Raw genomic sequence first — 23,549 nt, 5'->3', positions numbered from 1 at the left:
AAGATCCAAGCATATGACTTTGACATTGAGTATGTCAAGGTAAGAACAACGTGGTAGCAGATGCCCTTTCACGTAGACCAGCCACGTTGTCTCTTATGAGCTTGGATACAGACTGGAGGGCTCGACTCTTAGTAGAGTACTCCAAGGATAGGTTTGCATGTGAGGTTCTGGATGGGCGGGTGGCAGAGGACAGATACAAGGTGGTCGATGAGATCATCTATTACAGGGACCAGATCTTCTTGACTGAGGGGTCTCAGCTCAAGAAGAAGATACTCCAGGCATCACATGATTCACCGTTGGCAGGACATCAGGGGTTTACCAAAACCTACCGGGCCATTAGGGAGAGGTTCTGATGGAAGGGCCTCAAGGAGGACGTAGTCCGGCACATCCGAGAGTGCGATGTTTTCCAGAGGAACAAGGGAGAGATGAGCCATCCCGCGGGATTATTGCAGCGTCTTCCCATTCCGGAGGGGAAATGGGAGAGTATTTCGACGGACTTCATCACAGGGTTGCCCATGGTACAGGGCAAGGATTGTAGCTTTGTCGTCGTTGATCGACTAACGAAGTACGCACACTTTTTTGCCATATCCACACACTATACAACAGCACAGGTGGCTGAGTTGTTCTTGAGAGAGATCTTCAGGCTACATGGTCTTCCTAAGACCATCGTCAGTGATAGGGACAGTTGTTTCATGGGCGGGTTTTGGCAGGAGCTTTTCCGGTTGGTGGGGACGGAGTTGACATCGAGTACCAGTGATCGCCCACAGACGGATGGGCAGACAGAGATAGTTAACAAGTGGCTAGAGGGCTAGTTGCGTAACTATGTCAATGGGTAGTAGTGAGCATGGTTGAGGTGGCTGCATCTAGGGGAGTACTGCTACAATACTTCACATCACATGTCCATTGGTATGTCACCATTCTATGCCTTATATGGGTATCATCCTTTATCTTTTGCTGACGTGATGTTTGGTGATAGCAAGGCTCCCAGAGCCAAGATATGGATCTATGAGAGTTAGGATATTCTCCGAGCTCTCAAGGATAACATGGCTACAACACAGAACCAACAAAAGCTGTATGCCGACAAGGGTCGGGTGTAGAGACAGTTCGAGGTAGGGGACATGGTCTACCTACAGTTACAGACATACCGACAGTTGTCACTAAAGCAGAAGGGGGCTGAGAAGCTCAAGCCCCGCTTTTATGGGCCGTACAGGGTGATATGCAGGGTTGGACAGGTTGCATATGAGTTGGAGCTGCCCCAAGGCAGCAAGATTCATAACGTTTTCCATGTATCATCCCTGAAAAAGGCATTGGGGCAGCAGGTGACAGTGACAGATGAGCTATCACCCATGGATGACGAGGGGCATTTTGTATTGTAGCCGGAGGCTATCATTGATACCAGGGAGAGGCAACTGCGGAGCTAGATGATCTAGGAATTCTTGGTGAGGTGGAAGAATTTGCCAGATGAGGATGCCACTTGGGAGAGTGAAAAGATCTTGCAGCATCCATCACTTTAGTTGCTTGAGGACAAGCAACACTTTGTCGGGGGAGACTGTAATATTCCTAATTAGCCATGGCTAATTGGAATATTCGATTTTTCCCAATTTTTGCCTTTTATAGTTATTTATAAATAAAAAGTGAGGGCCGGGGACGTAACTCACTCTAAGAAAAAAAAAAGAAGAAGTCACTTCCTAGTAGCACAACGTTGTGACTTAAGGAGGAGCCAAGGGGGCCAAAGGGGGACGCAGAAATGGGGCCCACGCAGACACATGGAGGGACTGCGCAGGAGGGAAGAACACATGGCAAGAGGGGAATCACGCAGGAGGAGGTGAGCGTAGGGATTGTGAGAGGCAGAGGCTATAAAATAGAGAGGAGCCCCGTCATTTTGGATCATTCAGTTTTGTGCATTTTGAGCTAGTCGTTTTGACTTCTGAGCACACTGGCTGTTTAGCTGGTCTGCAACACTGTTTAGTGCATTGAGTGTCTTCGTTTGGAGATCTCACCCTTAGCCTCGGGGGACTTCGAGTGCTTGCTTGGGCAAGGTATTTCCATTGGCGTTTCAGCAGTAGTTTTATCAACATTTCAGCAATGTTTTGGAGGACTGCGCAACACCAAGAGAGGGACGCAGTTCTTTTTGGCAGTAGTGTTGAATTGGGGTTTTTGTAGGAGGATTTATGCTGGGTGATTGAGTAGGGGACAAGCCCTTGCATATTGGAGGATTTTTGGCAGAGTTTCAGGCATAGTTCTGGAAGGGTTTCCTCAGTGGCAGCGCAGAGCATTGAGGAACTGCGCAGATCCCCACGGGGGTGATTTTTGGGGGTCAGGTATTCCAGGAAAGCTTTCTGGGTTTTTCTGGGTTTCTTGAGTACAACCCGATTCCAGAGTTTCAGCATTTTCGGAGGAGGGGACCAGCCCCAAATCATCATTTATTTTCTGGCAGCAGCAACAGCACGACAGTACTCCAACAACATCCACACAGAGGCCATTCTTTGCTATTTTGAGTGTATTTCTTCACTTGCCTTGTGCAAGTCGAGGTGCCATCTTTCTAATCACCTCCTGTACTCATTTTATTGCTCAGTATAATAAAATGGCTTAGCATTTCTAGAGTATTTGCTTATATTTCCTGTTTATATTATTATACGTTGTACCACTGTTATTTTGTCATTTGAGCTTCCTGGTTATTATATCGTTTGCACATATTTGGTTGGAGTTTTGCTGGGGTTTGAGGAATATTCCGGGTTAGGGATATTACATCTTCCAAGGTTAAGGGGTGAGGATTGGAGGGTTGAGGGAGAAGGAATAGACTTACGGATGAGGTTCTCAATCCCTATAATCCTTGGGGAACTTGGATACCCAAATGGTCCTAGACAAATAATCTTTATTGAGAAGTGGGACCACATGGGGCCAAGTGGACCCAACCTAGGTTCGGGGATGGAATGCATCAACCAATGATGTCCCTATCCTAGATGAGGTGAAGGGAAAGGTCCAAACAAGAATACTTACTTCAAAAAGTTGTATTGATCCTGTTGAGGTCTAGCCTTGGGGATGCCTTGGCAAAATTCGATCCTAGATCTAAGGCTTGGGATTCCCAGAGATTCCACCATTAGAATTGCCTCAAATTTGGAGGAAAAGGATGGGACCCACCAGCGCAGTAGCTTGTAGGAGATCAAAGTTTTCCTTGGGTCAATTCTTGGGAGATTAATGCCCTAGGTGACCTTTGAGGGCTAGACTTAAGAAAAAGTGATGAAAGGTGAAAAGGTGAAGGGGATGACCACCCTGTTAGGGATCAGTGCCTAATTCACTTGGGGATATGGAGTCAAGGATGATGATGAGTTAGAACTTGGTTTCTTGATCAAGGAGGCCCAGAAAGTTAGCTTCATCCACTGTTGAGAGAAAGAAAAGAAAAGTGACCTTCAAGCTTTTATACTTCAAAGCAAACGATGCAATCTTATCGAGACAAATAATCTCTAGGACATTTCATTCATATAACATTGGCCCATACATGAAATTAGCTAAAATATGCTCAAGTCCACATTTCAGTGATGCAACAACTAGCCCTAATTTTAGCAGTATGCAACAAGAATATAACATCAAAATTTAGTTGCAATGTGAAGTATATCCAACCAGCGTTTTGTTTACAAAAAAAAAGCTCCAAAACAAGATAAATAGCCCGAATCCATACGTCAAAATTCATCTATCTCCAAAAATATCCCAACTCAAGTGATGATCCGTGGAGGATCCCAACTCAAGTGATGATCCAAATGACGATATCTAACATCAATATATAGCCTCCTAAGGAGTTCGAATTAGCCTATGGGCCTACATTAGCCCCTAATGATAAAATAATGTGCAAATAAAATCCTTATTAGTGACAAGCCCACCAAACTAGCTCACAAGTGTAAAAATAAGCCTCACAAGGGGCCAAATAATAATATGTAGATGTTGTGGGTCGCTCCAAAGGCCTAATAATGTCCTGAATTGCCATACTGAGGAATAAATTCCTTGGAATATGATGGACAAGGGGGTGGCCCCTTGTTCTCTAAGTAGTAGACCTATGGTGCTCCCAGTTGGTCTGAGGGCACATAAATGACTGCACGGGTCTCCATATGAATCAAAGATGCTTGTAGATCCTCTGCACGGGTCCGAGTGGTGGAATGATGCTGTCATGACACCGTACAAGTTCTAGGACACCTGCCAAGTGTGTGGGGCTCTTGTGGAGGCCTGCTGGGCATAATGTACCAAGCATATCACCATCATCCAAAAAGTGGATCGCTAGTAGTCTTTGAGCATTGATGAAGATCCGTGGAGTGTTGTTCGTTGTTGTGGAGGCCAACGGCTCTCGATGCATACCCTATATGTGCCAATGTAGACCTCTGGGGTTGGTATTCTGTATAGGGAGACCAAACCCAAATGGAAACCACCTGTAATCCTGCATAAAATCCAATGCGTCCTCTAGTCTTCTAGTACAACCAGTCATTAAAATAATTAGGTAAAAGAGTTTGCAAATCATGGATAACAAAGTGGGCACTTCATAATGGCATGCCAATCCATAGTGGGTTTTGGCATGTGCTAGTGTCTCCAAGCTCCAAAGGGGTTAACCAGGTACCTTATTAGGCAGTTTCAACCCTTAGAGGGGATAGTATGTCCAAAGTACATCCCTATAAAGGGGGTGGCAAGTGATAAATATGTTGAAGTTTCTAAGTTTACTTAGTTAGAAACCCATCATGCACTATCTGATTTATTCCTACCTACTTGTTATTTTACTTAACAAGTTATTTACAATGTAAATACTGAAAATAAACACTAGTGGATGCTCAACATATTACAGATCAACAACTAAAGGAAATAGAAACTATCACACCTTATGCACCATTATTTTTGGACCAATGTCCTCGGAAAAAACCCGATGTGGGAAAACCGATGCAACTATCTGAGAGTTTTCTTATTAAGCAATATCAAAGTACAATCTGAGTGCCGAAACTAGCCTACCCAACAAAAAATTCCTTGGCAGTAATAACTCTTAGTTTTTGACAAATCTCCTGGATGAAACCCCGGATAATCCTTCCGGCAGCTCCTCAACACAAATCTGCCCCAGAAATGTTGAAATTTGGTACCGGAGGACAGGTGGTTCCCTAAGGCTTTGATCTTTTGCCTAGGGAAAAGTGTCCAAAAGAATTTAATTTTTCTCCTAAAGTGACTTTATAATTTTTATAAAGTCAAATTTAATTTAAAAGTGACTTTAAGTGATAAAGTTACTAAAGTCTAATTTTAAAGTGACTTTAATAAAGTCAATGTAAAATTAGAAAGGAAAAGTGACTTTGGAAATAAATGACTAAGTGGGTCTTTATTAAAGTGGGGTGAATTAAAAAATAGAAAGTGAGATTTAAATGAGCATTTAATCTTAGCCCTAGATCTCAATCTATTTCAGCCATTGGATTTAGGGATTCCCCAAAAGTTACTTAGGGTTAGATTAAAAGAGGGAAAGGAGGAAAAGGTCATTCATTCTTTCATGAGCAGATTGAGAGAAGGAGAGCAAGAGAGCAAGGGAGATTTCTAGATAGTGAGGAGAAGGAGGCAACAGCTTGGCACATATTCCAAGGTAGCGTTTCAGCAAGTCTGTACCGCTGAGTTAGCACACAGTGAAAGGCAGGTTTTGGGCACGATTTTCTAGAAAGGCCATACAACAATTTTGGTTCAGATTCCAAGGAGACCGTATAGCAAGTTAGCACAGAAATCAAGGAGCAGAAAAGCTAAAGTTTGCTGGCACATTTTTCAAGTGAGGCCGTACAGCAAGTGGCTGTACCTTGGCACGCTTTTCTAGGCAGAAATCCGTACAGTCGTACTGCTGTTTTCTGCACAGAAATAGAGGAAAACTGTATAGTAGCATTTATGGTAGCATGCACGCTTTTCTAGGCAGTCCGTATAGCAGCATTTAAGGCTGAAATTTGGGCACAAAAATCGAGGAGGCCGTACAGCATTTATTGCTGTTCTGTTTCGTTGTTTGCAAGTTTTTCCAATTGGCTGTGAGGCATGGAAAACGAGATAAGTTGTAAAAGTTTGCTTGCTAATTTTTTGTTGAATATTTCTCACTGTAAAAAGCATTTTCCAGAAATAAGAAGGAGCTTTCGTACTGGCTTTCCCCAAGAGTTTTAGGGGGTTTTTCCAGGGTCACCTTGACCAAAAATTCACTGTGTTTAAATGTGTTGAATGGCTCTTTGTATGTGCTGATATTTATTTCTGCATTTTTCCTCCTCTTGTAATATTTCCAGAATTTGTGTTTTCAGCAAAATTTATTTTCCAGTGGTTGAATGTATGGATATGGGAAAGGGCATTTAACTATTTTGGAGAAATAAGGTGAAATTGAAAACCGGGGTAGAAATGAGAAATTTTTACAAGAAATCCCAACGTTAGCCTCTCTCTGGACTGCGTTAGCCCCTCTTTGCCCAGCACTGGCCCTGCGCCACCCCGGATGGGTCTGCGTCAGCCTTAGGAGGCCTTGCGCCAACCCTCTGGCCCTCTGCGTCAACAACGCTGGCCTCTCTGAGGCTTTGCGCAGCTCCTGGCTGCCTCTGCGTGGCCCTGTGTGAGCCCTGGCTAGCTCTGCGTGACTCTCTTCGGCTACTGCGTTGCTCTCCCGACACTATCTCTGCCTCTCTGTCTCTCTGTACTTAATGCCCCTCAGCTGCATCTCCCGATCACTAATTCTATCTCTCTTAGCAAACCCTGCTCTAGAGAATAGAATCACTGATCACTCTAGTGTACTCTGCAAGTGACCATCAAGCCTCCTCTTATACTTTTCTCATTGACATATCAACGGCCGAGATTAAGTCCCTAATCGACGGCTAAAGATTATATCTCACTTGATCAATGTCTTTTGGACCATTCTAACACAGTTTCATATTAATACACATTAATATTTTATTTTCCCGAAGTTTAGACTTAGAGACTCCATTAAAAATATTAATTATTTTGATATCTCCTGAACTATTTAGAATCTGCCCAAACCCTTTCTGGGTATTGGAGATCTCATGTGCCCCAACCTCTCCACCAAATTTCGTGGCTAGAGCACATCCGATGCTACCTCAAATCAACACTCCCTCTTAGCGAGGATTGTGCTCTAGCAATACTCATCACTGAGTATTACTCTGATCATCCGACAACGGTCCCTATGCTGATGCTAGGTCTGCTGCTCACCATTCTTTGCACTGCTGTACCCAGTACTGTTGCCCATGGTTCTGCCACTGCCACAGCTGCATCTGTACGACAACTCCCCCTGCATCTGTGCTGCTGTTGGTCCTTTCTCCCAACACTGCATCAACACCGCACCTCCTCTCATCATGCTGCCCACTGCTGCATTGCAACTCATTTACTCAGAAGTAAGTAACTAATCTTCCAACTCTGACCTCTCTGTTGGGCTAGAGACCCTCTTGATGCTGAAGCTCCCTCTGCCGCTGACAAGTGCTCCCTCTCTGACCTCTGCGCTGTTGCAACAACTCCCTGCATCTCGCACTGTTGCACACCTCTCTGTGCCATCCTGCACTAGTGCAGCACTCCTGTGCCTCTCGCATTGTTGCATCCTACTTGCCTTGTGCTGTCTCAGAACTCCTGCGATGTAGCTCTCTCTGCTGCTCCATCCGCATCCGTCTCTACCCGACTTAGCCAGTCCTGCTACTCTTTTTCGGGGCTCCCATAGCAAGGTCTAATCCAAGAGGTTGGGTACCTCGAGGATCCTTCCCCTCATCGTCTGTAGTCCACCTGACTACTTCCGCTCAAGTGGTGCATGTGCACTCATGGCACAGTCATCGTCTGTCAAAACTTCCTTCTCTGCCCTCGCTGGCACTGCCTTAGTCTCGGAAGACTTTCCCTTACTCTTCTTCCTTGGACACTGGGTCGCATAATGACCCAGGCCCCCACAGTGGAAGCATTTGATCTTGGAGACATCCTTCTTCCGCTTCTTCTGCTTTCCCTCAGATGCTAGGGTAACATCTTCCTCCTCCTACTTGACTTTGATCCCCTTGCTGCTGCTAGCCGTCTTCGATTACCGTCTGATCTCTTCCTAGTGAAGAGCCGCCCACATCTTGTCCCAAGGTGGGAGAGTCCCTCTGCCCAGTATACTCTGGACAAAAACCTCCCAGTGTTCTGAGACAACATTTAGGGCCGTCCTCACCATCAACTCCTGATTCGGCATGGCTTCTATATTAGTTAGCTGATCTCGAATCTTATTCAGTCCTCCGAGGAAGGTGTCAATCGGTTCTCCCTTCATCATCTGATACGACCTCAACTGATTCTCAACTAGTATTCTTCTCTGCACAGAAGTATGTTGGTACAATTTCTTGAGGGCCTCCCACATCTCATATGCCGTTTCCTTCTCGGTAATGTGTGGTACTACACGGCCCTTGACCTCGTCAAGGATGATGCTCTTGGCCCTCGCCATTGCATCCTCATACTTGTTGTTATCATTGGGGTCGACTGGGATAGCTGTAACCTTCAAGGTGAAGTTCTTGACACGATTTCTGTTGAGTATGGATAAGACTCTGGCCTTCGAGACTGCGAAGTTCGACGCTCCGTCCAATCTATCTTGGTCTCTTACTCCGTGTAGTGCCATGATGCTATTCTACTTCCCTCTTGGAAGTTCTTTGTTTGACTCCTCCGACTCTCGAATTCCCGTCTTGAAGTTCTCTTCTGGACTCCCTCTGAGTCCTGATTTCCCTCCTAGAAATCCTTCCGTCGTTGTCGAGATGCCCCCTACTTTGATCGTCTTGTGCACCTGCACCGTTGATCCGGGTTCGTCGGCTAGAAATCCTCGGTAGCAACTCCTCTTGGCCTTGCTCTGTCTTATGCAAACAGTACCTCACCAGCTCCACTCTGCAATATTCCCACAACCTTCTAAATCCTAGCAACCTGAAGGTGAGAGCTCCTAGGCTCTGCGCAATCCTGGTACCAGCAACTTGGCCTCATCAGCGAATTGTGTTAGCGCTCCTAGTTACTGCGTGGCTCTGCGTGAGGCTCCCTTTGCCTTCCTTAGCCTCTGCGTTACTTCTTCCCAGCTCACCCTTGATGACGCAAGGATTGCGTCACCCTTCGCTTGTTGTTGTTTTGCTAGAAACAAGTTCTGTCACCTCGGGACAACTGTTTTCTGTTGCTATTGCTCTACTCGGCTGATGTCCTTAGTTCCCCTGTGATCTGCAATCACGCTTTGATACCATATTGAAGTTTCTATGTTTACTTAGTTAGAAACCCTCCATGCACTTTATCTGATTTATTCCTACCTACTTGTTATTTTACTTAACAAGTTATTTACAATGTAAATACTGAAAATAAACACTAGTGCATGCTCAACATATTACAGGTCAACAGCTAAAGGAAACAAAAACAATCCCACCATATGACACCATTATTTTTGTATCAATGTCCCCAGAAAAACCCAATGTGGGAAAACCGGTGCAGCTATCTAAGGGTTTTCTTTTTAAGCAATATCAGAGTACAATCTGGGTGCCGAAACTGGCCTACCCAACAGAGAATTTCCTTGGCAGTAATACCTCTCAATTTCTGACAAATCTCTTGGCTAAAACCTCAGATAATCCTTCCAGCAGCTCCTTAGCACCAATCTGCCCCAGAAACTCCAGCGTCAGCCTCTCTTTGGACTGCGTCAGCCCCTCTGTGCCTAGCACTGGCCCTGCGTCACCTCGGATGGGTCTGCGTCAGCCTTAGGAGGCCCTGTGTCAGCCCTTTGGCCCTCTGCGTCAGCAACGTTGGCCTCTTTGAGGCTCTATGCAGCTCCCGACTGTCTCTGCATGGCCCTGTGTGAGCCCTAGATGGCTCTGCATCACTCTCCCCGGCTACTGCGCTGGTCTCCCGGCACTATCTCTACCTCTCTATCTCTTTATAATCAATGACCCTTAGCTGCAACTCCCGATCACTAATTCTATCTCTCTTAGCAAACCTTGCTCTAGAGAATAGAATGACTGATCACTCTGGTGTACTCTCCAAGTGACCCTCAAGCCTCCTCTTATACTTTTCTCATTAACATATCAACGACCGAGATTAAGTCCCTAATCAACTGCTAAAATTAGATCTGGCCTGTTCCATGTCTTTTGGACCATTCTATCATAGTTTCATATTAATACACATTAATATTTTATTTTCACCAAGTTTAGACTTAGGGACTCGATTAAACATGTTAATTATTTTAATATCTCCTGAATTGTTTAGAATCTGCCCAAACCCTTTCTGGGTATTGGAGATCTCATGTGCCCCAACCTCTCCCCCAAATTTTGTGGCTAAAGCACATCCGATGCTACTCTAAATCAACAAAATAAGTGGAATGGAGTAGGGAATGAGAAGGGAAAACCTACGCCAGATATTGGGGCATAGGGGTAGCTAGATAACAAGAAGCCCACACCTGGGTATGTAATGTGTAGGAGGGAGAAATCGTGGTACATGAGGTGCCTCGACCTTGATTTTTCCACCCTTTTTAATATGCCTTTTGCTTTCTATGAATTTTCTTTAATTAACTGCTTGAGGCTCAAAGGACAAGAGCATCATGTGTAAGATATAGCAATGATTACCTCCTTTGAGGTAGGGTGGTTCATCGCCCTCCAGGGGTTGGGATAATCATGGGTTCCTGGATGATAAAGGAGGCTTATCTATGGACTATGGAACCAAGGTGATGACTATGGATTCAGGTAGAGCTCATGTATTGGCTTTTGCCCACGTGCTAATTATTTTGTCCCGTCCACCTTTTGCATTTTGTGGTACAATTTCTTATTAAATGTGGCTAATTATGCTTTTTTTCTTTTCTTTTAATTGCTTCAACCTTTGGGAAATCATTCCAGGCCTGACCCAAGGTGGGAGCAAGGGGATAGGGAGGCTGGACCCAGAATGGAAATGTGGACCCAGGTGGGAGAAATGATGAGTGGGGTATAGTGTGTGGAAAGGGAGTAATATATGTGGATAAAGGAGTGGGACCACGCACCCAAAGTCGGGGTTTCCCAAGTAGTACCACCCTAAATCCAAATGGTCAATAAAGGAGATCCCACAAGACTAAAATCATGGGTAAAAACCAAAAGAGATCAAGGGGACAAGAGCACAAACTAAGCCCACCCTTTCGGCCGAATCCCCCCATCAATCCATAACCAGAGGTATCCATGATAAGTAAACCCAATACTCAATTACCAAATGACAAGACATACCTTTAGATTCGTGAGGCCCACCTTCAAACATACAATGAATACAGGTGGGTGAGGGACGACATGGCTGGCTTGGGTGGTAAAGAAATGGCACAACGAGCTAGGAGGAGGCTGCAAGGGGCTACTGGCTGCCAGTTGAGGCTCATCATGGAGAAAAGTTTCTCCTGGAGATATCACCCACGAAGTGGTGGGCAACATGTTGAAAACTCTATCTCGTTAGAACTTGAAGATTCAAATTTTAGTAGGGAAACTGACAACCCTTTAGAGTCTCCCTTTGAAGCTAAACTCCATTTGAGCCTACATAACCTCCATTGGTTCACTCTGCTTCTTGCACACTCTAACCCACGTGCTCCTCAAAGTAGCTCTAATACCATGTTGAATTTTCTTTAGGCCCTAGATCTTGGCTATGGCTAATCACACACACAAACACAGTGGGAACCCTCAACTTACAAGCACTTTTGCACAATGGAAATCTTTAGTCCATCAATAAAAGAATCATGGGGCTCCCATGCCAAGGATCATGGCATTCGATCACTAGTACAACTTGTATACATAGTATACAAAACTAGGTATACAACATAGAATACATAGTATAATTTACTTGTTGGGGAAGCCCTTCTCCTTCATCCCTTTTAGTCCACATTATCCAATGTTGCTTTGGTAGTCCTATTCCTCCATGAGATAGTGACCTAACTCCTTTTAGATCTTTGTCAAACCTAGCTGCACACAATTTGTTTGACCTATCAAGTGTTGATTTTTGTAGCATTGGATGTGCTCTAGCCTTGAAATTTTGCAGAGAGGCTAAGAAACATGCTTTCTCCAATAGCCAGAAATCATTTGGGAAAATTCCACCTAGAGATGATTTAATTAAAATAATTAATTTTTTAAAATGGTTTCCTAAGTCTAAACTTAGGTAATCTAGTTAATTAAAGGGTGTGAATTAAATCAGGTGAGAATCTTTTAGAAGAAGACATGGATCGATTTCCAATTAATCTTAGCCATTGATTATGTTTTAATCTTGGCCGTTGGTGCTCCAACAGAAGATTATAAGAAGTCGTCGATGGGTAGATGGAGAACACACTAGAGAAGATACTCAGTTGTTCAAGTAGATCGATTTTCTCACTGGTTGAAGTTCGAAAAGTGAAAATTGAATCAGAGAGTGAGTTGCAGGTGGGGGAGAGAGGGCATCAACATAGTTAGAGAGTGCGGGACAAACCTGGAGAAGGCAGCACAGAGAAGAGACCCAGAGCTAGGACGCAAAAGGGTTGATGCAGGGCCTATGTTGTCACTGCATAGAGGGTGACGTAGAAGTGCTAGCGAAAGAGGCAGGAGGTTCTCTTTAGAGTCGGAAAACACCGTGGATTGTGAGAAAATCTCTAGTGAAATTCTCTCAATGATTCTTCCTCTATTTTGTCTTGTACAAAAATTATTGCTGAAGATTAATAAAAGAAACCCTCATTTGCTGCACCGGTTTTCCCACATTGGGTTTTTCCGGGGACAATTTTCCAAAAATAATTGTCACTGTGGTTATATATGTGCTAGTATTTTCCTTGTATTTACTTTCCGCAAAATTTTATTTGTGAAGACTGCAATGTATGTATTTTGATGTTTGTCGTAGAAAACTGCAAATAATTTGTTCAAGTAATTTAACAAATAGAAGAAATATTATCAGTTACTACAGTAGGATTCAGGATCACCGAATTTTCACATTACGTACATTGCATATCAACCCTCAAATACGTCAACTACTCACAGTAAGTGTCCTTCAACTTCACTGCATTTTCGCCCTTGAAGCACACTGCTCACAATTCCATTTTTGAACAGAGTTCACAATCTATGCTCAACAAACCTTCTTCCTTCTCAAAATATCACCGACGCAAACCTCTTTCTTCTGGTTGAGACACCTCTGCCATTTTCGTAGGGCTTCTAAGGCCTCTCGACATTGTTCTAAGCCTTCGACCTAGTCTTAGACAAGCTGTGGCCTCATAATAATTATCTGTTCAACACCTAGATCTCTTCGGCCTTGATTGTTTGCTAAGATGAGGCCTCTTTCAGCCTGCTCTAGGGCTATGACATCCTCGTAGACCTGCTGCATAAAACTAGAAACCTTTTGGCCTCCTACAATAGGTATGCTTAAGGTTGTTAGACCTCTTTTAGGGCTTCAACCCACTCCTTTACAAACAAAAAAACAAACTCGGCCAGGAGAATCACACAACAAACATAACACTTGGCAGTGTCTCTCTTCTTCTAGCACACATATAAGTAATTTGACTTGGCTCTTGGGGCAGACTTGACTTCTTCTCAAGCGCATAATAGACCTCCCAAATTATGCTCTACTTATTGTGACTTCTCTTCTTTGGTTCAATATTCACACAAGGATAAATTGCTATGTGGTAGTTCTATTCTCACTCGTTGGTGCCATTCCAACCAACCCTTGGTTCTCCACTTATGTTCAGAATGATTTCCTTCAAAACTTTAGCAGTAAGTTGGATCTTCTACATTGGCCTAGATTAGGCCCTAAACATAACTCGTCCTGATCTCTAGCCTTCAAAAATTTGACCCTCTTGCATTTCAGCTAATCTTTGACTCAACCCTCTCAGAAAAAGCGTTGCATCTTGTCTCAAGGGTGCTCGGCCTCCATGAGCAGAATGCGGCCCTCCTAGGCCACTCCTTGCACAAGAGAGGTCACATATCTCTTGCACACCATGAGCCTCTCCTTGGCTCTCCTCTATATATCATTTTTTCTTTTGGGTCATTTATGAAACCTCTAGAGTTAGGGTTTTAGTCTCTCAACCCCCATGAGAATAAACAATTATTTTCTTTTGGTCCTAAACCCACTACTTTGGGTCCGAAACCCCAACTTTGAGTAAATCGCCCAACAAACTTCTTTTTGGTGGGTTTTTCCTCTCCAAAATAACTTCCGAGCTACCCAAAATTCTAACATACAAATTAGTCAAAAGGACTGGTCAAGCTTGGTCAAACCCTCACACGTGCGGCTCAGCTAGGTCAAAATGATGTAGGGATAAACCCTAGACAACAAATTTATCTTTGGCTGAAATTTCTCCTCCACTAGAAAAGATATGAATTAGCTTGCAATGTTGATGTAGTGTCTCTTCACATGCATGTCTTTATATAGAGCTCTAATGTTGTGTAGAGACTTATTAAGAATCTCTTCATCAAAGGAAACCCCTTCACTTGTCGTGTCCACATTACAACTCAACATTAGACTAAAATTGTTTATTCGACTGGTGGTTGAAAATCCCCATTAAATAAACAAATCAAACCCGCCCTATATAAAACAGATCACTTCAACCCAGAGCAGACAATGTGAGTACTATGGGCCAATCTCCCTAATAAGCTAGATGCCAGGTGTAATGAGAGAAAGACTTCCCAAGGCCATTTACTCTTAGCCAAATCGGCATGGCCCCATGTATGATTTGTTGATTTTTGATAGCTTGGGAGGTACTCCAAGCCCTAAGGTTCAAGGTTTGGGGTTGGAGCACCACAAAAGTCATTAGTGGGCTTGAAACTGAAGGTTGGGGTTTTGTACCCGTCGATGTTTGGGCCAAAACCATGGAGCATTTTGGACACATGATGTATGGAGATGATAGAGGATGGTGAGGAGAATCCAACGCTTCGATAATCATCAAAATTCGAGATTCACAACGACTTCCTTCGAAACTTCAGAAGTAGGATGGATCTTCTACGTTGGCCTAGATTAGGCCCTAAACGTAACTCGTCCTGATCTCTAGCCTTCAAAAAATTCGGTGTTCTTACATTTCAGCTAATCTTTGACTCGACCCTCTCAGAACAAGTGTTGCATCTTCTCCCAAGGGTGCTCGACCTCCATGAGCAGAACTCGGCTCTCCTAGGGCACTCCTTGCACAAGAGAGGTCACATCTCTCTTGCACACCATGAGCCTCTCCTTGGCTCTCCTCTATATATCATTTTTTTCTATTGGGTCATTTAGGAAACCTCTAGAGTTAGGGTTTTAGCCTCTCAACCCCCATGAGAATAAACAATTATTTTATTTTGGTCCTAAACCCACTACTTTGGGTCTAAAACCTCAACTTTGTGTAAATTGCCCAACAAACTTCTTTTTGGTGGGTTTTTCCTCTCCGAAATACCTTCCGAGCTACCCAAAATTCGAACATAGAGATTGGTCAAAAGCACTGGTCAAGCTTGGTCAAACCCTCACATGTGCTATTGAGCTAGGTCAAACTGATGTAGGGACAAACCCTAGACAACAAATTTATCCTTGGCTGAAATTTCTCCTCCACTAGAAAAGATATGAATGAGCTTGCTATGTTGATGTAGTGTCTCTTCACATGCATGTCTTTATATACAGCTCTAATGCTGTGTAGAGACCCATCAAGAAGCTCTTCATCACAGGGAACCCCTTCACTTGTTGAGCCCACATTACAACTCAACATTATACTAAAATTGTTTATTCCACTAGTGGGTGAAAATCCCCATTAAATAAACAAATCAAACCCGCCCTATAAAAAATAGATCACTTCAACCCAGAGCAGACAATGTGAGTACTATGGGCCAATCTCCCTGAGCTAGACGCCAGGTCTAATGAGAGAAAGACTTCCCAAGGCCATTCACTCTTAGCCAAATCGGCATGGCCCCATGTATGATTTGTTGATTTTTGATAGCTTGAGAGGTACTCCAAGCCCTAAGGTTCAAGGTTTTGGGGTTGGAGCACCACAAAAGTCATTTGTGGGCTTGAAACTGAAGGTTGGGGTTTTGTACCCATCGATGTTTGGGCAAAACCATGGAGCATTTTGGACATGTGATGGATGGAGATGATAGTGGATGGCGAGGAAAATCCAATGCTTCAATAATCATCAAAATCTGAGATGTCCTTGATGAGATATGAATTTTTGAAGATAACGTTGGGTTTTTGGACAGTCAAGTCATGTAGTCTTAAGGTAAACTTGTCCAAAAGACATGTCTCTTCAAAATTTCGTGGAGCCCTTCTTTTGGATATAAATAGAAGGTGATGTGAAGTCATTTGATCATCCAAGAGCATCAAGTCTCATCATATACATCTTTGAGACAGCGGCATGAATAGAAGACCTTGATGTGGGAGAGAGGAGCCATTCTAGGGATGTCTGGGTCTCACTACAGGTCCGAATTATTGCAGGAGGGAGGCCGCATTGCAGGGGAGAGTTTGAGGACTGTTTTGGGTGTGGTTTTGAGTGCAAGAGGTCTGTTTTTGTACATCACAGAGGTTTGGTTTGTTACAGGTGGCTCGAAGGCTGTTTGGAGCAGCATACAAGGAGGACACAACCTATACCTTGTGATAGAAGAGGACCGAGCCTGAAATAGTGCAGGAGAAGGGTGTCATGAGGCCTAGAAAGGGCTGGGAACTCTTTTTGTGAGTAGCGTTCAGGAGTAGAAGCAAGGTCGCAACTAATGAGGTGGTTCTGGTGGAGGGAAAGAGGGTTGTAGCAGTGGGTTATAAGCCCTAACCAAGAGCAGAACTAAACAACGGTGAACAAAACTACAAACAAGGTATATATTGATGAAGTATTTATTGATTTGATGGTAGGTAGGTTGTCCTAGTGTTTGGGCAGTTTGTTGCAGTGTTTGGAAGCCATGTGTCAGGGTTGTCTTGGGTGATTAGAAGCCCTAACTAGGAGCAGATTCTACAGTGATTGGATTGGGTGCCATTGGACTAATGGAGGGCAGCATGTTGGTAGCCCAAAGGAGCCCTAAATTAACTTAATAAGAAGGACTTTGACAACTGTGCATTGGGTGAAGGATTGAGCCTAATGTGTAGCTCTTTGATGGACGTAGGAAGCTACTAGATTCGCAGATTGGAGCTCAGGTGTTGGCCAGCCTAGAGGAGCAAATTGATGGGGCCATGTTCATTGAAGCAAAAGTGACTTGCAACAGTGATAGGTGGCAGCCCTCCTAGAGTCTCTATGTGTTGTTTCTTGATGGACTAAGTGGCAGCTAGAGAGCAGATCAGAAGCAAAGGACCAGCAGGACGAGATATGACATAGACACTGTGATTGGAGCGAGATTGTCAGTGTATCTTGTATTCTTGTACTCGTGAATATTTGAGGGCCACTATCCCTTGTACGAGAGCCCTAGACAATTGTATTATTCAGTTGGTGTAATATAATGAAGATCGGGTTGTTGGACATATTTGTACAATATTTTGTAAAAAGTTGTCTATATTTGTGCATATGTGATTTACTGCTATTAATATTCCGCTGTGCAAAGTAGCTTTGTTGAGATTCTTGGTTTGGTAGCGTCAGAGATTTTAAGATTCTATCCTAAACACCAGGGTCGTGGAAATTCAACATCATCCTCCCCTACTCAAATCAGCACGACCTTGTGGAAGAATGTCTGCCCGATGCTGCAAACTGCAAAAACATCAACAAAATAGAGCTGGCTTTATTGTCAAAAATTCACTTACACCTTGGATTCTAAATAGAAAACAAAGCAGTTATTCTGAGACAATTCCAAAGACTTGTAAAAACTAAAAACTGACATAATTAACTGCATAGACTCACCCAAAAGTGCAGCCTTTGTTGGATAGTACCATGGAAGATAGAAGGATGCTGTGCCTAAACCTACTGCCAACAGCGTCTGGCTATTTGACATCCCAGAAGATGTGCTTAAGACACTGTTTTGGCCTGAATCAAACACTGATCATCTGTAAAACCACTTTTTTGCTAGATGAGCCTTTGTTAGCAGTCCTTAATAAGTGACCAACCAAGCAAAAAATCATAAATTTGTAAGTGAAAAGACCAAAAATGGAACTTTTGTATCTGCTCACTTGATTTGAAAAGTCCCACCTACCTTTCAAAGTTGGAGCCAAAGGAAGCTTTTGATGGAGCAAGGGATATACTTTCTGTGTGATAGTTTGTATTGGTTTACCAAAAGTACAACTCTAAGCCCTCCAAACTGGGCCTTGCATTTGATTATTGATCTTAAACGAATCTTCCATGGGGATAAACCTTTGAATGTACTGAACAGATAATCTGGCATCGACATCCCACATGTCCTTCCAATGGTAGATGCCCTTCCTGCTTATTCTGTGAGGTTGATACTTAGGGATTTTGGCAACACATTGGCCTTGAACCTTCCAACTCCAATTGAGCAGAAAGCTAGGTCCCAACTGCATCTACTACCATAGTAATTCCAGTTCACATAATTAGCCACAAATTCTAAGTGGTCCACTTGCTCACAAAAATAAGTCTTGGACCTATGAACATCCTATGAACATGTCGTGTCTGCAATATCCTTTACCTCAATAGCGCCTGGCAGTGAGCTGAGCCCTCCAAATAGCTCACAATGCATATTTGCTATGAAAACAGATTCGCCCCCCTTTGCCACTGTGCCCGAATCGGGTGAATTAGACATGATTCGGTCTGATTCATGTCCTTCCGAATGTGTCCGGTCATGTCCGATCGGGTCTGGGACACGAATCCCGAATTTGGGCATTCCGCATGGCGTTCAAAGGCAGTTTTGCCCATTCTTTTTTTCACATTCACTTCTTTTGTTCGCTGTGGGTGTTTGGGAGCAAAGAGAAAAGGGTGTGGGAGCATTTTCAATCAGATTCAAGCAAGAGGTAAGTGCATCTTCTCTCTATTTTTTTGCTTTTTTATTACAACAATTTGCATGTGCATTTCTTTTATAAATTTGTGCATTTTTTGTTTATTTTTTTACAACATTCATGGCTCAGTCAAGGGCAGCAGGGAAGGGGCAAAGGAAGGGGAAGAATGTTGCCATTGGAGATGCCCCTCCTCTCCCAATTTCATCAGGGTCTGCTACAAGTGTTCACTCTATTGCAGGTGTGGCTGCAACAACAACATCAAATGTTGAGGGAAGACATCCTCCTCAAGATAACAAATATCTTTTGTGGAAATATGTCACAAGAGAGCAAGGGCCAAGCAACAAGGTGAAGGGAGGAGACAATGTGAGTTGGAAATGCAGCTATTGCAACACTACTTTCACAAGCACATATTTCCGTGTGAAAGCTCATTTGTTGGCTTTACCAAGTTGTGGAATTGCAACTTGTACAAAGGTGCCTTTACCAAAGAAGAAAGAAATGGAAAGAGAGTCTAATGTCGGTATGGCAAATGTGGTTGCAAAATCTAAAAAAATCAAGAATGATGACCCCCTTCCATTCTTGAGGTAAAACAACAACAAATTCCCATTTGAGAGTTTTGGTGGGGGACAAACAACAAAAAGAAAGACAACTTCACTTGGTCCAATGGACAAGGTTTTTTAGAAAGAGAGAAGGGAAGAGCTTGATCTTACCATTGCCTTATTTTTCTATCAAAATTTCATATCGTTTAATGTTGCACACTCACCTCTATTTATTGAGATGTGCCGAACTCTAACTCAAGGGGCTCTATCAGGGTATGTGCCTCTTGGGTCAGAGAAGCTTAGAACCACATTGTTGGCGAAGGCAAAGAAAGAGGTGGAAAAAATGCTTGAGCCTATTAAATCATTATGACCAACATCTAGGGTTAGCATTGTTTCTGATGGATGGACAGATCCAGCACAACACCCACTCATCAACTTCATGGTGTCTTCCTTGAATGGTCTAGTTTTCTTGAAATTAGTGGATGCACTTGGACAATACAAGGATGCACAATAAATGGGTGAGTTGTTTATCAAGGCTGCTGGCATGATTTTAGAAGCTAAATATCTACAAGTGTTTTGGACACTTTGCATTGTCCATTCATTGAACTTAGCACTTAAATCTATTGCTTTTGATGTGCTTTGGCTTGGAAGCATTATTGAGTATGCATGACATATCTGCAACTTTGTACAAAATTAGACAAATGCCCTCCCTATCTACAAGGAGTACACCAATCTATTATTGTTGAATATTGTGGATACACGGTTTGCCTCTTCATTCATCATGTTGAAGAGGTTGAGGGAGGTCAAGACCGCTCTTGGGGCCATGGTTATTTCAGAGTTTTGGTCTTTTTGGAGAAAGACAGATCAAGTAGCCTCTAAAAGAGTGAAAGACACAATGTTAGATGATGCTTGGTGGGAGAGGGTAGATCTACTTATTTAGATCATGGACCCTATCATTTCTTTGCTTCGATTTGCAGATACAGACCAACCCATCCTAGGAGAGGTTTATGAGGGATGGGATTCCATGATTGAGTCTGTGAGGAGCATTATTTTACAGAGTGAATGGCCCGAATATGAGACATCATCAAAGAGCTTCTTCACCACCATACAAGATATTCTTGTCAGCAAATGGGACAAGAATTGCACAACTTTACATTGTTTGGCTCACTCATTGAACCCAAAATACTACAACCATGAGTGGCTGAATGTTGGACCTTCCCGCAGATTCTCTCGTCAGATGGATAGTGAAATCTCACAAGGGAGGAAAGATGCATTCAGGCGGGTTTTTCATGATAGAGCATCCCTTGATGAGGTGGAGGATGCCTTTGCAGAGTTTTCCACTGGCATTGGTCGATTTGTAGGATATGATTTGATTAGAGACAGGGTGGCTAAGAAGCCCTATTCTTGGTGGGCAAATCATGGGGCATCAAGCCCTCCTCTACAACAATTAGCCATGAGGCTCTTCTCTGAGGTGACTTCTTCCTTGAATGGTCCAGTTTTCTTGAAATCAATGGATGCACTTGGACAATACAAGGATGCACAATATATGGGTGAGTTGTTTATTAAAGTTATTAAAGATGTAGGTGTTGATTCTTGTGTGCAAATCATTACAGATTATGCAGTTGTTTGCAAGGCTGCTGGCATGATTTTGGAAGCTAAATATCCACAAGTGTTTTGGACACCTTGCATTGTCCATTCATTGAACTTATCACTTAAATCTATTGCTTTTGATGTGCTTTGGCTTGGAAGCATTATTGAGGATGCATGACATATCCGCAACTTTGTACAAAATCATACAAATGCCCTCACTATCTACAAGGAGTACACCAATCTATCATTGTTGAATATTAAGGATACACGGTTTGCCTCTTCATTCATCATGTTGAAGAGGTTGAGGGAGGTCAAGATCGCTCTTGGGGCCATGCTCTTGGGGCCATGGTTATTTCAGAGTTTTGGTCTTTTTGGAGAAAGACAGATCAAGTATCCTTTAAAAGAGTGAAGGACATAGTGTTAGATGATGCTTGGTGGGAGAGGGTAGATCTACTTATTTAGATCATGGACCCTATTATTTCTTTGCTTCGATTTGCAGATATAGACCAACCCATCCTAGGAGGGGTTTATGAGGGATGGGATTCCATGATTGAGTTTGTGAGGAGCATTATTTTACAAAGTGAGTGCCTCGAATATGAGACATCATCAAAGACCTTTTTCACCACCATACAAGATATTCTTGTCAACAAATGGGACAAGAATTGAACACCTTTACATTGTTTGGCTTACTCATTGAACTCAAAATACTACAACCATGAGTGGCTGAATGGTGGACCTTCTCGTAGATTCCCTCGTCACATGGATGGTGAAATCTCACAGGGGAGGAAAGATGCATTCAGACAAGTTTTTCATGATAGAGCATCCCTTGATGAGGTGGAGGATGTCTTTGCAGAGATTTCCACTAGCATTGGTCAATTTGTAGGATATGATCTGATTAGAGACAAGGTGGCTAAGAAGCCCTACTCTTGGTGGGCAAATTATGGGGCATCAAGCCCTCCTCTACAGCAGTTAGCCATGAGGCTCTTCTCTTAGGTGACTTCATCCTCTTGTTGCCAGAGGAAGTGGAGCACATATGAGAATTTTTATAATGTCAAGAAGAGTAGACTTGAGCAGTTTAGGGCAGAGAGAATGGTGTATGTGCACACCAACCTTTGTCTTATTTACATGCAAAGGGATGATTGGTTGAAGCGAAAGACAAAGATGTGCGATGTCTTTCCTGATGATATGGGTCTGGATAGCAGTGTTGGGTTGGCATTGGCCAACTTGGATCTTAATGATCTAGTGCCAAAGCATGTCACATTTGATGATAGTGACACTGTAGAGGGGTCATCCTCCACAGATGACTTTGGATACAGGGGAGGAGGATGCAACAAAGGAGAGCAGTGGTGACCATGATGATGAGGATTGATGACTCATGAGCTACCTACTGCCTTGAGGCTTGTATACTTGTAGTTTTTTGTATGTGCTATTTCTATTTGCCATTGGCATTGCACTACCTATGTAACACATTTTGATTTTGATGACTTAATGAGAAAACTACAATATCTTTATCTTACTATCTTGTCTTTCTCCTATTGGATCATTGATGAATTGAATATGTATTATGATTTATCATTTATGTCACAATTGTATTTGTATGCATAATGTTATTTGTATCATGAATGAGAATTTGTGTAAGAAATATCTAATTTTTAATATATATATATATATATATTTTAATAAAATAATATATAACGTATCCGAACGTGTCTTGTGCCGGGGGGTCAACATGTCCATATCCGACACTTGAATCCCCGTGTTCGTCGTGTCCTGTGTCCCTGTGTCAGGTGACTTAGCATATTTGTGGTTGGATTTTGGCTTGAAGAAGCCACATCAATCAATCCCAATCTACCCTCCGGCAAAATGCAAACATCTCATGAGACCAAGGGAACCCATGCTCAACAGCATACTTGTCCGATTAAATGTCAAGAATTTTTTGGTCTTCTAACTGAGCCTGGCTAGGTAGCCAAATAGAAAGAAAGATGTGTTGACAACACGCCAGGGTGGTTCCTGCTGCTTGGACCTTTATCTGGCCTGGGGCAATTATTTGACTATATAATATTTAAATGTATATGATACTGCTTTAAAGTTTATGCATTTTGTATGATGATATATGCATGTTCAGATCTAACCAGTCCATTAGAGTTAAAGTGACATAATTTTGCACATGTCGTTTTCCTAGAGGGTAAATCACTATCGTAATACTGTAAAAGTGAAAATATTTATCATTTTCAGAATTTGGTGATTCTTGAGTTGCGTCAGGTAATATTGCTATGCAGACTCGTTGTAGTTTTTCAATTGCTTGAGGAGGAGGAAACAATGACTGTCTACTCCTTTGTGTCATATCTAGCGGAGGTTGCATTTAAAGGTTTTTCTAATCTATTGAATTTTTCCCATTTGCCATTTTTCTTTTAGGTGAAATGTGCTGAAGTACTTCTCGAAGCAGGAGTGGTAGTTGATGCACTGGACAAGAACAAGAACACAGCCCTCCATTATGCAGCTGGCTATGGACGTGAGGAGTGTGTAGGACTATTGTTAAAATATGGTGCTGCTGTGTATGTTTAAATTCCTTGGAATTGGTTACTTTTTTGTTTTGTGTGCATCTTTTAATCTGTTCTCTCTGGAGAAGTCACCTCCACATGGTGTTACAGTCTTGGA

The 23,549-nt window shown here is 42.9% G+C and overlaps 1 protein-coding gene across 1 annotated transcript in view; it reads left to right on the top strand.

Annotated features, from left to right (window-relative positions):
• The window catches only part of LOC149198947 (ankyrin repeat domain-containing protein 2A-like), a 286,873-nt gene that overhangs the window by 262,948 nt on the left and 376 nt on the right, over positions 1–23,549 (top strand). Inside the window, exon 7 of the mRNA XM_089402233.1 lies at positions 23,307–23,446. Within this exon, the coding sequence (XP_089258359.1) occupies positions 23,307–23,446 (140 nt within the window). The remainder of the gene's footprint in view (positions 1–23,306; positions 23,447–23,549) is intronic.

This window comes from Pinus tabuliformis, chromosome 2_1 (genome assembly GCF_031772625.1).
Source record: "Pinus tabuliformis cultivar Carrire ecotype Pingquan chromosome 2_1, CPIR1, whole genome shotgun sequence".
NCBI lineage: Eukaryota > Viridiplantae > Streptophyta > Pinopsida > Pinales > Pinaceae > Pinus > Pinus tabuliformis.
The sequence above is the reverse complement of the archived record's forward strand: the minus strand, read 5'-3'. Positions and strand labels throughout refer to the sequence as shown.